The 14,674-nt window shown below is 39.2% G+C and overlaps 1 protein-coding gene and 1 long non-coding RNA gene across 3 annotated transcripts; both read left to right on the top strand.

Moving 5' to 3' along the window:
* Positions 1-750: 750 nt before the first annotated feature.
* LOC135528832 (uncharacterized) lies at positions 751-6,849 on the top strand. Of its 2 annotated transcripts, XR_010453590.1 has the most exons (4): positions 788-837; positions 5,457-5,530; positions 6,152-6,229; positions 6,513-6,849. It is a non-coding gene; the product is annotated as an uncharacterized LOC135528832 (long non-coding RNA). The 2 variants fall into 2 exon arrangements; XR_010453589.1 differs by lacking the exon at positions 5,457-5,530 and having other exon boundaries at positions 751-837.
* A 21-nt stretch (positions 6,850-6,870) lies between these two features.
* LOC135528826 (B-cell receptor CD22-like) lies at positions 6,871-13,482 on the top strand. The gene is made up of 11 exons (XM_064957882.1): positions 6,871-6,886; positions 7,045-7,269; positions 7,447-7,779; positions 7,890-8,099; positions 8,250-8,519; positions 9,372-9,635; positions 9,738-10,001; positions 10,168-10,258; positions 10,368-10,422; positions 10,534-10,763; positions 12,135-13,482. The coding sequence occupies exons 1-11, from the start codon at positions 6,871-6,873 to the stop codon at positions 12,238-12,240; spliced, it is 2,064 nt and encodes a 687-aa protein (XP_064813954.1). The 3' UTR covers positions 12,241-13,482.
* The last annotated feature ends 1,192 nt before the right edge of the window (positions 13,483-14,674 follow it).

Below are 14,674 nucleotides of genomic sequence, written 5' to 3'. Positions count from 1 at the left end.
AGATCAGTGAGCTGAAGACATCTCTTTCACACAAGAACACAGTGGAAACTCAGAGCAGCTTGCCTTGGCCTTGGCATAATGACATCTCACTGTTGTCTGTTGTTTCTAGCTAGCTAATGTTGATAGCTAAATGTTAGCTAACAAGCTCACTAGCTAACTAACTAGCTCACTAGCTCACTAGTTAACTAACTAGCTCACTAGCTAACTAACTAGCTCACTAGCTAACTAACTAGGTCACTAGTTAACTATGGGGTCTTGATGTAATTCAGCGGCAACACATCATATTGTTCACAATCCAGTACATTCAGAGTAGCTGTGTGATGCACAAAAATGCTTGTTTATCACTGAATAACAGCAGCGTCATGTTATTTTACCTTCTATTTTGTATATTTTCATCGGACAAGAAGGGACATATGAGGCCTGGAAGCTGCAGTAATGTAGAGATGTCAGTAGGGAGAGCTCTAGTCTAGAACACTGGAACCAAAGATACTCCTCTTTCATCTGTTCTGGAACCTTCAGTATCAGCTGATGAGGAGTGATGGGAATGGGTCACATTTTGTCTCTTGTAAAACATGTAGGTCCACTCCTCAAATAAAGAAATGTAACTACAGTATTCTGACTTTAGACCATTTTCTATTTAGATACAGTAACATCACCTTATGTGACATGCTGTTCCTGCATGTTAATGCCCTGACTAGGCTACTTTAAAATCAACCACAGAACTCACACATAGGCTACGCCTGCTTCTACTAACACTTACAGTAGACTACTTCTTGTTTCCACGCAGTGACAGTAAGTTGACTAACTGTTCAAGACCTCTCCCCTTCACTTCACTCTGTAAGTACATTTGATGACATCTTGAAATATAGTTTTAGTTTTGACGTTTTTAGCCAAACATCACATGACTGCCTGTATCTTTGTACTTGTTGGTTTATTTTGAACTGTGTTTTGGTTGTGACATCAGGGCCTGTATTCATAAAGTGTCTCAGACGGTCCATATAATTATGATCTAAAAGGCTAAACTGATCCCAGATCAGCTCTCCTACTCTGATACACTTTGTGAATACTGACCCTGGACTGGGGTTTCATGTGTTTAGTTTAGTTGAGTTTATTCATTTACATGTTTAAACATGATCAGTAGAGTTTACCAGTAATACCCAGATCTCTATTCAATAGGGTCATGTTCACTGCCACAGTATAACAGGGTCAAGAATAACTGTGCGTGTGAATGCATTTTGACATATTAATCTGATTCGTGGATTACAGTTACGACCAATATGATTGGCCCCCTTGGCAAATTCTGAGCTATATTCTATGCTACAAAAGATGGGAAGTACATTGTACATGGTGTTTCACATGAAGACGTTATGCTATTTTAAGAGCTCTGAGAGCAACAGAGTGACAGTAAGAGTGAGAGTGATGAGTTGATGCTTCACAAGAGCTTTAGGAGTAGTATTAACATGAGACAGTGATGGTGGGTTGTGTTTAGGAGTAGTATTAACATGAGACACAGTGATGGAGGGTTGTGTATAGGAGTAGTATTAACATGAGACACAGTGATGGAGGGTTGTGTTTAGGAGTAGTATTAACATGAGACACAGTGATGGTGGGTTGTGTTTAGGAGTAGTATTAACATGAGACACAGTGATGGTGGGTTGTGTTTAGGAGTAGTATTAACATGAGACACAGTGATGGTGGGTTGTGTTTAGGAGTAGTATTAACATGAGACACAGTGATGGTGGGTTGTGTTTAGGAGTAGTATTAACATGAGACACAGTGATGGTGGGTTGTGTTTAGGAGTAGTATTAACATGAGACACAGTGAGAAACATTAGACTTTACAGAACATGTTCCTATGTAACTCAGTTGGTAGAACATGGCACCTGCAACGTTATTGGTTTGGTTACCAGGACCACCAATATGTAAAATATATGCACACAGGACTGTATATTGATTTGGATTGTTGAGTTGACTAAACTGCATAATTTAGGGACAGCAGACTACAATACATGACACAGTCAATACAGCAGGCTATGGTGATGTTCATTGGATTATCTGCTAGCTAAAGCTACTAAAAGTACTGTACAACAGAGGAGGCTGGTGGGCGGAGATATAGGAGGATGGACTCATTGTAATGGCTGGAATGAATGGAACACTATCCAATCATTTTATTCCTATTACTGCCAAAGGAATGAGGACATAATATGAGGACTGGAGGCTGCAGTAATGTTGAGATGCCAGTAGGTGGCGCTCTAGTCTAGAACACTGGAACCTTCAGTACCACTTTGAGGCAGCTGATGAGGAGTGATGGGAATGGGTCATATTTAGCCTCTTTATAAAATCTAGGCCACTCCTCAAATATACAAATGCAACTATTTTCTGACATGTTGTTTATGCACGTTAATGTCTTAACATCCTGACTGGGCTACTTTTGAAAGGTGTCAACCACAGAACTCACACTTACAGTAGGACACTTCTTGTTTCTCTGCACTGCCAGTAAGTGTTGTTGGTTCAGGTGAACTGACTCAGCATCACCTCCCTGTTAACCAGGGTAGGGAGAAGTGTTGACATCTATACTGTGTAGGATGTGTGTTTGTACTTTTCTACGTCCATAACAGCCAGCTCTCTAGACTTTGATGCAGACTCAATGGGCCTTATGTACCTTCCCCTACAGATAGTGTCTGTACTTGTGTGTGTGTGAGTCACTTGCTGTTTAGCCTCACAGCTTGGTGATAGGAGCTATCATTGAATGTGATGGTCAGTCTTCTAGGACCAGACTGATAGGGAGTAGGGTTGACATCTATACTGTGGAGGATTTGTGGTTTAACTTTTCTACATCCATAACAACCAGCTCTCTAGACTTTGATTCAGACTCCATAAACCTAATATATACCATCTAGCAGACACTTCTATCCAAAGTCATTCACTCAGTCATTACAGTCATGGGTGCATAAATCCTTCATATGGGAAGTCCCAGCAGGAATGGAACCCATGAGCCATTCTGTACAAACTGAGTCACACAGAACTACTCTATTCACACTTAGAGTAGGAGTGCGTATCTAGGGTCAGTTTTGCCTTTACATCTATGATCAATAAGAAATTAACCTTGTAAATATTGAATAACTATTTTTTTCTAATATTTTTTAAGTTACAGCAAACTCGGAATCTGATAATAAGAACTTTTGACCAAAACGTTTTATATCTGAATTAGGCAGCCTGGAGGTTCAGTTATATTCTACATAACTATTATTTAGTATCTGTCTGAAAGAATCATCAGACTTGTGAGACTAAATATGAATGAATGTATTACTTCATATGGTCCTGTAACATGATACACATAATATAAGTTTGTGTGATTTAAAAAAAAAAGTTTTTATGACAAAGTTAAGGCACAATTTTGCCTCAATGTCCAGGAAAGAGTTCTGCTTGATGCAACGTTTCTTATCGCTTAAAATAATCATGTATGAAGTGTGATATTTTTTGTAATCAACCTTTCAGAATAAACTTAATTGTCATTGTTTTCACCTTGTTATAACAGTATCTTCTGTGGAGAGAAAACGGAAAGCTTTCAACATCTCACCTCTTGTACTTTACAGTACATATAGTAACTACAAATAATACATTTACATTGGTTTGTAGAACAATAGTGCTTTATTCACCTTCAACATCATCATGTCAGTACAAAATAAACACAGACACTTTCAGAAGGAGCAATGTCCAGTTACATGAAATATGATGTATTGCCATTTTAAAACACATCATGCAGACACAGTATGACATCATGGATGTTTGGAGTGTTGAAGGTAGCTGCACCAGCGAGGGAATTCCACTCAGGAACACAAAGATGGAACATACCGGAATGTTCGATGATTGATAATATTGCATCTCACAGTTAACAAGTTCAGATTATTTCTTGATTTAAAGCCTTTGTCCAAAGATGAATATCCACCATTTTGTCCAAATAGTAGTTAGAGAATAGAATACATCATTGTTTAGTGAGAATGTGATGTCATATGTTTCTTGACGCCCTAACTAGTGTCATACTTTCCCAGGTAGGAAGGAGGAGTTAGGGGTGGATGGGAGGGTGAAGATCCAATGGAGAGGTTTACCCCCCTGACAGCCCCATTGAGTCTGATTATGGGATAGAACATGGGGTGGGGGTAAATATGGGCGTCCCTTCTGATAGGCCACACCCACAGGAAGTATCACTAAGTGACGTTGTTGAACAGATGCATGAACTTCTGATTGTTCTCATCCTGGACGGGAGGCAGGAAGGGACAAAAAGCACAACGGATAAGAAGCAGCTGGAGAGAAGGTTTAGTTATATTTTCATGTATCTCTCTCCTCCTAGAAATCCTGTTGTATAAGAACCCAAAGTGAACCGGAGGGCCTTGTTGTGGTCACAATAACACCCTTTGACGTCCCTGTGGTCCTTCACACATTCCTGAGTCAGTACCTAGGGATTAGTAGAGGTCATCCAGACCGTTTTTACATGTGTAACAGCTGGATCTCGTCTGAGCGGTTAGCTGGATATGCCGAGACCCGCTGCGTACTTAATGCTGAGTGGTTTAGGTTCTGCCCACTATAGTGCTGTCTGGTTAGAACATGGTGTTGAGGCCCGTCTCTCTACTCTTGATGGTCACCACAACCACATACATGCAGACACATCTGTTTCCATTTGAAGATGTTTTATATTATTGTGTGGTTATATTCGCTGGTCTCACACTGCAGTAAGGAACTGCATGTCAAAAGTCTATCAGCAACACAACACTTCTTCTCAAGACTGACCATGTCGTGCACTAACTGAAGGTGAGGGGAGGCGGTGTCCTGCAGCACATCCAAGCACCCTGATTGGTTGGATGAACAGCGGTGCAAAGGGTGATTGACAGGGCTGCAGGCCAATCAAGTTGAGAGGGCATGTAAACACACACGGTCATACCATACCCATAGGGCTCTGGTCAAAGGAAGTGCACTATTTGGGACGCAATCAGTGTAAAGAAATGACAGTGGCATATTGTACTACTACAGACATCAGTGTTTGGGTGATTAAATGTGACTTTGTCAAGTAGCCAATGTTGTGTTTCACCATTCTATCTGATTAATTGAATGTGTTTGTAGAATAGAATGAATGACATCATGGAACTGTCCAAATGTAAATGAAACTTTGACCTGTTCCATGTAGAACTCAGAGGGACAAGGCAACACATTCTGAGATATTATAAACATTCCATATAGAATAGTCAACATATTGTTAACATGGTTCTGTATTTATTGAAAGTGCAAATGGGAGACATTTTGTCTATTATAGAAATGTAGGACCCTCTCTAATACAGTAACCTCCGTTCTCTGACATGCTGTTCTGGTCCTCATGCATGTTAATGTCTTAAAGAGGAAGGAAAGGACTGTTCTGCATCAGCTACTTGTGTTCTGACTACTATAAATATGTATCAACCACAGAACACACACTTACCAGCAGTTCCCACTCAATACCAGTCAGTTAACTCACTGTACAAGACTCTCCCCTTCAGTCTGTAAGTACTCTTGATATCTTGAAATATAGTTTTTTGTTTTTAGCCGTAAGTCATCTCCTCAAGGGTCTCAGACATGGAGAGCTGATCTAGGATCAGGTCCTCCTGGTCCATATAATTATGATCTAAATGGGAAAACTAATGATAGATCCTTCTCTGAGACACTTTGTAAATACAGACACTATCATATAATGATGATATAAAAGGTGTGTGTGACTTGTTGTTTATCCTCACAGCTTGGGGATAGGAGGTGTCATTCAAGCTGGTGGTAACTGCCTTGCTCAAATTGGCAGAGGTTTCCACCTTGCCAGGTCAGGGATTTGAACCAGTAATGTTTCAGTTACTGGCCCAACGTTCTTAACTGCTAGACTACCTGCTGATACCGCTGATCCACCCACCATATTACCTGAAAACTATTATGAAGAATGTGATTTGGACATAAGGTGAACACCATCCACCCAAGGTAAATGTGATGATGATGTGTTGTTATATCCCTGCATCCCAAATGACACCATATTCACTATAGAGTGCACTACTTTTGACTAGAGCCCTACCTGCTGCCCCTGATGGTTTGTATGTAGTTATTCACCAGCTATAGAGTGAGTTGTTGTTTATGTTTCTAAGACTGCAGGGTGGGAGATGCAACAATGGCCTTGAGAACAGCAGGAAGTGTGTTGGTGGTCTTTCTCTGGTCTGTAGCAGGTATGGTCTCATTCTTATCTTTTAGTTGCTCTGTTTATCAATCTACAGACATTTCTAAAAGGATAAGAATCATAATGTTATTCTGGTGTGTTCTGTTAGGCGTCGCCACTTCACTTTAAATAGTTATCTTTCACACCTCACTGAGTGATGCTTATCTGTGGTTTCCATTCACACTCAAATCAGGAACTATGGCAACAAAGTGTGAACAAACCCTACAGTCAGTGTGAGGCAATATATCTTGTCTTCATTCTGATACCATTGTGTTGTGTGACTTGTGTTTCAGTGGTACTGGGTCAGTATGGCTGGAGTGTGACTTACACCACTCAGAGTATCTGTACCTTGAAGGGGTCATCAGTGAATCTGTTCTGCTCTTACACATATCCCAGTGGTTATACAGTCACAACAACCTTCTGGTTCACTAAATGGGGGACTGGTGTAGAACCTAAAGATCTAGGTCAGGACCCAGAGTATGCAGGTCGTCTGGAGTATCATGGGGATAAGAAGAAAGACTGTACCCTGAGAATCACAGACCTGAGAGAGAGAGACTCAGCTACGTACAAGTTCAGATTACTAACAGATCAGGAAGGAGGGAAATATTCTGGAAGTCCTGGAGTCACTCTGTCTGTAACAGGTACAGTAATATGCTTTATGCTGCTAGTCTGTTGAATTAATATCTACTGTCCATTTAGGTCTAGAAATTGGATTTGCATATATGAAACAGATTTAATAATTAAATGAGTTTGAGAATGTCTTGCATCATGTGATTAAACTATAGAACAGGTGATTCAGGGTTTTAATGTTGTGATCTTCTCCAGCTCTGCAGGTGAAGGTGACTTATTCAAGCTGGCAAAGGGTGACAATTACCTGTATCACCACCTGTACTCTGAGTAACCCCAACCCCACCTACATCTGGTACAAGAACGGACAACGTCTAGATGAGAGAACCTCCCCCCAGTACAAATACTCAGTCTACACTAACAGTAAAGACAGCTACTCCTGTGCTGTAAAAGGCCATGAGGATCTCCACTCTCCTGCAGTGTGTAAGTGTGAATTTAACTCAGTATTCTAGTATACCTTTTCAAGTATAACTCTTCTGTCTGCTAAACAGGCCTCACAGTTGTGACTGCAACACTTTGACAAGACAGGATGGCTTAACTACTTTAGATTAGTGAAGCTCACGATTCCACTGTGTAAATGATGTCCTCTTTATGTTTCAGGTGTTCAGGGTCAGAGCTGCAACAGAGTGACTTACACCAAGAGGAGAATCTGTGTCTTGAAGGGGTCAACAGTGGACATATCCTGTACTTATGTTGGTTATTATTCCACCACATCATCATTCTGGTTTAGAAGTGATAAGTCGACCCCTGAAGACCTAACCAGAGACCCAGGGTATGCAGGTCGTGTGAAGTGCACTGGAACATACAGAGGTCCCTTCACCCTGAGAATCACAGATCTGAGAGAGGAGGACTCAGCTGAGTATCGCTTCACTTTTAAAACACACAACATTGAATGGGGTCATAGTTTCCCAGGAACAACTCTGTCTGTCACAGGTAATACTACACTGTATGATACAACTGTAAATCATATTGAATTACAGGATAAATATATTAACCATCCTGTTGACACAGAGGTGTATGTGGTTTTATACATATTGTTTCAGGTCTGCAGGTGAAGGTGACTCCTGCTGCAGAGGGACAGAAGACACTGACCTGTAGCACCACCTGTACTCTGACTGACAACCCCACCTACATCTGGTACAAGAATGGACAGAATGTACAAGGTGTCTCCTCCCCCATGTACTCCATCAGCAGTGAGGATGCAGACAGCTACTTCTGTGCTGTAAAAGGCCATCTCAGCTCTCCTACAGTGTGTGAGTACAGTACAATAGTACAATATTCTACTTAGCAAGTATCATGTATTCAGGTTAAAGAGACCTCTTACTTTATCAATCATTACAGAACAAAAAATATTTTTTACTAATTAATATTACTTTGACAAAACATTTGGTATTTTACATCAGATAAACCAAAGAACCCCTCAGTGTCAGTCAGTCCCTCTGGTGAAATAGTGGAGGGCAGTTCAGTGACTCTGACCTGCAGCAGTGATGCCAACCCACCTGTCCAGAGTTACACCTGGTGGTACAAGAAGAATGGAGGTGACTATCAGAGTATGACAGGACCACAGCATGTCTTCAGTCACATCCAGTCATCTGACAGTGGAGAGTACTACTGTGAGTCCCAGAATGAGATGGGGACAGACAGGTCTGGGACCATCAACATGGATGTGAAATGTGAGTAAAGTACATCTCAGTGTTTCAATGAGAAGGTAGCAAAACAATTATAACTAAATGAAGTAGTCCTTAAGCATATCATCTCCAAATGAGTATTTGTTAACGTTTTGTGTAAGTTAGAGTTTTAGATAGTTCTCTAACTAAACAGATAATTTATTTTTGACATGACATGTCATTTGTAAATATACTACTGTGGTAAATATACTACTGTGGTAGATATACTACTGTGGTAAATATACTACTGTGGTAAATATACTACTGTGGTAAATATACTACTGTGGTAAATATACTACTGTGGTAATATACTACTGTGGTAAATATACTACTGTGTTAAATATACTACTGTGGTAAATATACTACTGTGGTAAATATACTACTGTGGTAAATATACTACTGTGGTAAATATATACTGTGGTAAATATACTACTGTGGTAAATATACTACTGTGGTAAATATACTACTGTGGTAAATATACTACTGTGGTAAATATACTACTGTGGTAAATATACTACTGTGTTAAATATACTACTGTGGTAAATATACTACTGTGGTAAATATACTACTGTGGTAAATATACTACTGTGTTAAATATACTACTGTGGTAAATATACTACTGTGGTAAATATACTACTGTGGTAAATATACTACTGTGGTAGATATACTGCTGTGGTAAATATACTACTGTGTTAAATATACTACTGTGGTAAATATACTACTGTGGTAAATATACTACTGTGGTAAATATACTACTGTGGTAAATATACTACTGTGGTAAATATACTACTGTGGTAAATATACTACTGTGGTAAATATACTAGTCATATCCCTCTGACAAATTCTCCTTTACATCAGATAAACCAAAGAACCCCTCAGTGTCAGTCAGTCCCTCTGGTGAAATAGTGGAGGGCAGTTCAGTGACTCTGACCTGCAGCAGTGATGCCAACCCACCTGTGGACAAATACACCTGGTACAAGAAGAACGTAACCTCACCAAAAGCATCAGGACAGAGTTACAGCATCACTAACATCATCTCTGAGGACAGAGGAGAATATTACTGTGAGGCTGAGAATAAATATGGACGACTCAATTCTTCTTCTGTGTTTGTGGACGTTCTGTGTAAGTTCACCTCATCTTTAATCAGAGAATCACATTTAAATTCATATTTCAATAACAAGTAAAACACTATTTAAAACACTGTTGTTACATATTGTCCACCAGATGGCCCAAGGAACACCTCAGTGTCAGTCAGTCCCTCTGGTGAAATAGTGGAGGGCAGTTCAGTGACTCTGTCCTGCAGCAGTGATGCCAACCCACCTGTGGACAAATACACCTGGTACTTTCAAAATGAGACTTTTCTAAATGGATGTGGACAGATGTACAACATCAGTAACTTCAAGTCAGTGGACAGTGGACATTACCACTGTGAGGCCTGGAATAGAAGAGGATCTAGGAACTCTACAGCTCTGATGATCATTTTACCAGGTGAAGTTTCATCTTATATATTTCAACACAAAATTATGTTTCAAGCTAATATTCATATTTGTACTTTGGCTTTTCATACTTTGTGTTATAATTATATATACATTCAGATTAGATCAGTTAACAAATATTGTACTGTTGTTCTCATATCATCCATATTGTATTATAGTGAAACAAACCTCAGTTCTGACTGCAGCTGTAGGAATCATAGTGGTTGTTCTGGTTCTCATCCTCTGTCTCTCTGGACTCATGTGGTTCAGGTGAGAGATTATGTTAAAGATTATTTCACTCCAACTCTTTTTTATTAAATTACTTTGTTCATTGATTCGTTCATTCATTCAATAATTAATCCATTAATGTGTAAACCAGGAAGAAGGCCTCCATATCCACCTCTGACACAAGAGACACATCAGAAAATGTACAGGTGAGTCTGTTAGAATCAGATAATGTACAGGTGAGTCTGTTAGTATCAGATTATGTGTTTTGCTTTGAGGAACATTTCTACTCATCATGTTGTCTGTCCTCTTCCCACCAGGGAGACTCTAGTCCAGTGTATGAAAACGTCTCAAGCATGTCCACAGCCTCTACTGCAGCACAGACAGCAGCCACAGTCGACCAGGATGACGTTCACTATGCCAGAGTCCACTTCTCTCACTCCAAAAACCAGGAAGTGCCTCTGTACTCCACCGTCCAGCTGTGTAAACCCCAGAAACAGGATGTCCAGTACGATGCTGTGAAATTCAACCTCCCCAGTGCTGCCACCCGGTGAGCATAGTCTGCCATTACAATAACATAGAGACATTTCTGGAGCATTGTGAATACACCACATTAAAACAACATAGAGACATGTCTGGAGCATTGTGAATACACCACATTAAAACAACATAGAGACATGTCTGGAGCAGTGTGAATACACCACATTAAAATAACATAGAGCCAATTATAGAGCATTGTGAATACACCACATTAAAATAACATAGAGACATGTCTGGAGCATTGTGAATACACCACATTAAAATAACATAGAGCCAATTATAGAGCATTGTGAATACACCACATTAAAATAACATAGAGACATGTCTGGAGCATTGTGAATACACCACATTAAAACAACATAGAGCCAATTATAGAGCATTGTGAATACACCACATTAAAGGAGAAGTATGCTTTTTTACAACCAAATTTCTATTTTTATCTAAATGCCATGTTCCAGAAGGGTCCAGACACCTTTTTTTGCAATTTCACTTGTTTTAGGGAAACCAGCAATTCACTTCCTCATCCTCGTAGTGCAATACGGAGGCTCTGAAAAAACATGAACAAATGCTCCAAAAACACCCAAATCCATCCTTTTAGAAACAGAAATATCTCAGTATAGTGATGCAGGTCTTTAGATGTTGCAGTTGTACACATGACATTGTGTCATTCTGAACTTTATCCACAACGGTATATTCCGTTTTGTGTGACTCCTGCTGTTTCTCCGTCCAACTGTTCTATTCTCAGTGTATCAGGCTGCTAGAACGGACCAGAAGCATCGTTCAAGTCTCAACAACATGGAACATAACGTTACAGATTAAGTTCAGAAAGACACATTTTATGTGTACAACATCTGAAGACATGCATCACTATAGACTACTCAGAGCTTTTTAGTTTCTAAAAGTTTTTTTCGGGAGGTGTTTTTGGAGCCCACTTCCTGAACAACGAGGATGAGGAAGTGAATAGATGGTTGGGGATAGTTTCTCAAAAACGAGTGAATTCGCCCAAAGAAAATCTGACCCTCCTATAACATTCCAGTTACATATGTTTCTAGATTTGTTTGTAAACAAGCTTTATTCTTGATTACAGCTCATTCATATGCCGCTGCTTATTGGACGAGAAGACAATGACGTCATTAATAAGAGAAAGAGTTGACCCCTAGTGGCCACTAGTAATGGCATTTCCATACTAACCCAACAATTAATGAGAGAGTGGTGGTTTTGAGGAACTGTTCTGTGTTCCAAATGGAACCCTATTCCCAATTTAGTGCACTACTTTTCACCAGAGCCATATAGGCCTTGGTCAAAGTAATGCACTAAAATGAGTATATGAAGGTTTTTAGGGGATGCAGACTCTGTTAAATTTCTGTTTCTCTCTCTTCAGACCCACGGCAGCACAAGCAGCTGAGGAGGACTTTTCTGAGATCTATAGTAGAGTCAACAAACCCAGAAGACCTGAACACAACAAACCCAGAACCAAGAAGACCTGAACGCAACAAACCCAGAACCAAGAGTACCTGAACACAACAAACCCTGAACCAAGAGGACCTGAACTCACCAAACCCAGAACCAAGAGTACCTGAACATAACAAACCCAGAACCAAGAGGACCTGAACACAACAAACCCAGAACCAGGAGGACCTAAACTCAACAAACCCAGAACCAAGAGGACCTGAACACACACAACAAACCCAGAACCAAGAGGACCTGAACTCAACAAACCCAGAACCAAGAGGACCTGAACACACACAACAAACCCAGAACCAAGAGGACCTGAACACACACAACAAACCCAGAACCAAGAGGACCTGAACTCAACAAACCCAGAACCAAGAGGACCTGAACACACACAACAAACCCAGAACCAAGAGGACCTGAACACACACAACAAACCCAGAACCAAGAGGACCTGAACACAACAAACCCAGAACCAATAGGACCTGAACACAACAAACCCAGAACCAAGAGGACCTGAACTCAACAAACCCAGAACCAAGAGGACCCGAACACACACAACAAACCCAGAACAAAGAGGACCTGAACACAACAAACCCAGAACCAAGAAGACCTGAACACACCAAACCCAGAACCAAGAAGACCTGAACACAACAAACCCAGAACCAAGAGGACCTGAACACAAGACCTGAACACAAGTTTGACATAAACCCTGTATATCTGGACCTGTATAGTCCAACTAAGTGATATTATTCTATCATAAGATACGCCATTTAGAAACACTTTTAACCAAAGTGACTTATTATGTGTGGATACATCTTTCATGCCGGTGGTCCCATTGGGACCCATTCACCATGCTGTACCAACTGAGCCACAGGACTACTGTATTCACACTGGACTGCTGATCTAGAGTCAGTTTAGCCTTTTAAACTATGATGAATAAGATAATAATCATAATAAATTACATTTGTCAAGCACTTTTCATTATACAGAATAATATACAGAACCTTGTAAATCATTTTTATGTTTTTCCTTTCATGTTTTAAGTAACATGGAACAGAATCTGAACACAATAACTTTGCTTTGTATTTCTGAAACCGCCTCGATGTCCAGTTATATTGTATATGAAGGCTGAGAACATTATAAATATATGTTTTCATTTCTTCTTGATGTTCGCTCACAGGAACAATACTTATATTCTACAGTACCATTCTGTTACATTCTACAGTACTGTATTATTCTATTACATTCTACAGTACTGAACCATTCTGTTACATTCTACAGTGCTGTACTATTCTATTACATTCTACAGTACTGAACTATTCTGTTACATTCTACAGTACTGAACCATTCTGTTACATTCTACAGTACTGTATTATTCTATTACATTCTACAGTACTGAACCATTCTGTTACATTCTACAGTACTGAACCATTCTGTTACATTCTACAGTACTGAACCATTCTGTTACATTCTACAGTACTGTATTATTCTATTACATTCTACAGTACTGAACCATTCTGTTACATTCTACAGTACTGTATTATTCTATTACATTCTACAGTACTGAACCATTCTGTTATATTCTACAGTACTGAACCATTCTGTTACATTCTACAGTACTGAACTATTCTATTACATTCTAACGTACTGTATTATTCTATTACATTCTACAGTACTGTATTATTCTATTACATTCAACAGTACTGAACCATTCTGTTACATTCTACAGTACTGAACTATTCTATTACATTCTACAGTACCATTCTGTTACATTCTACAGTACTGTATTATTCTATTACATTCTACAGTACTGTATTATTCTATTACATTCAACAGTACTGAACCATTCTGTTACATTCTACAGTACTGAACTATTCTATTACATTCTACAGTACCATTCTGTTACATTCTAGAGTACTGTATTATTCTATTACATTCTACAGTACTGAACTATTCTGTTACATTCTACAGTACTGTATTATTCTATTACATTCTACAGTACAGAACCATTCTGTTACATTCTACAGTACTGAACTATTCTATTACATTCTACAGTACTGAACCATTCTGTTATATTCTACAGTACTGAACCATTCTGTTACATTCTACAGTACTGTACTATTCTATTACATTCTACAGTAATATTCTATTACATTCTACAGTACTGAACTATTCTATTACATTCTACAGTAATATTCTGTTACATTCTACAGTACTGAACTATTCTATTACATTCTACAGTACTGTACTATTCTATTACATTCTACAGTATGGAACCATTCTGTTACATTCTACAGTACTGAACCATTCTGTTACATTCTACAGTACTGTACTATTCTATTACATTATACAGTACTGTACTATTCTATTACAGTCTACAGCACTGTACTATTCTATTACATTATACAGTCCTGTACTATTATATTACATTATACAGTACTGTACTATTCTATTACATTATACAGT

Source organism: Oncorhynchus masou, unplaced genomic scaffold (assembly GCF_036934945.1).
Source record: "Oncorhynchus masou masou isolate Uvic2021 unplaced genomic scaffold, UVic_Omas_1.1 unplaced_scaffold_1043, whole genome shotgun sequence".
Lineage (NCBI taxonomy): Eukaryota > Metazoa > Chordata > Actinopteri > Salmoniformes > Salmonidae > Oncorhynchus > Oncorhynchus masou.
This window is presented reverse-complemented; position numbering and strand designations above follow the sequence as displayed.

Coding starts and splice junctions, on each gene's coding strand:
- LOC135528826 (XM_064957882.1), top strand. Junction 7,780..7,889: donor AACAACTCTGTCTGTCACAG/GTAATACTACAC, acceptor ATATTGTTTCAG/GTCTGCAGGTGAAGGTGACT. Junction 10,259..10,367: donor TCTGGACTCATGTGGTTCAG/GTGAGAGATTAT, acceptor TGTGTAAACCAG/GAAGAAGGCCTCCATATCCA.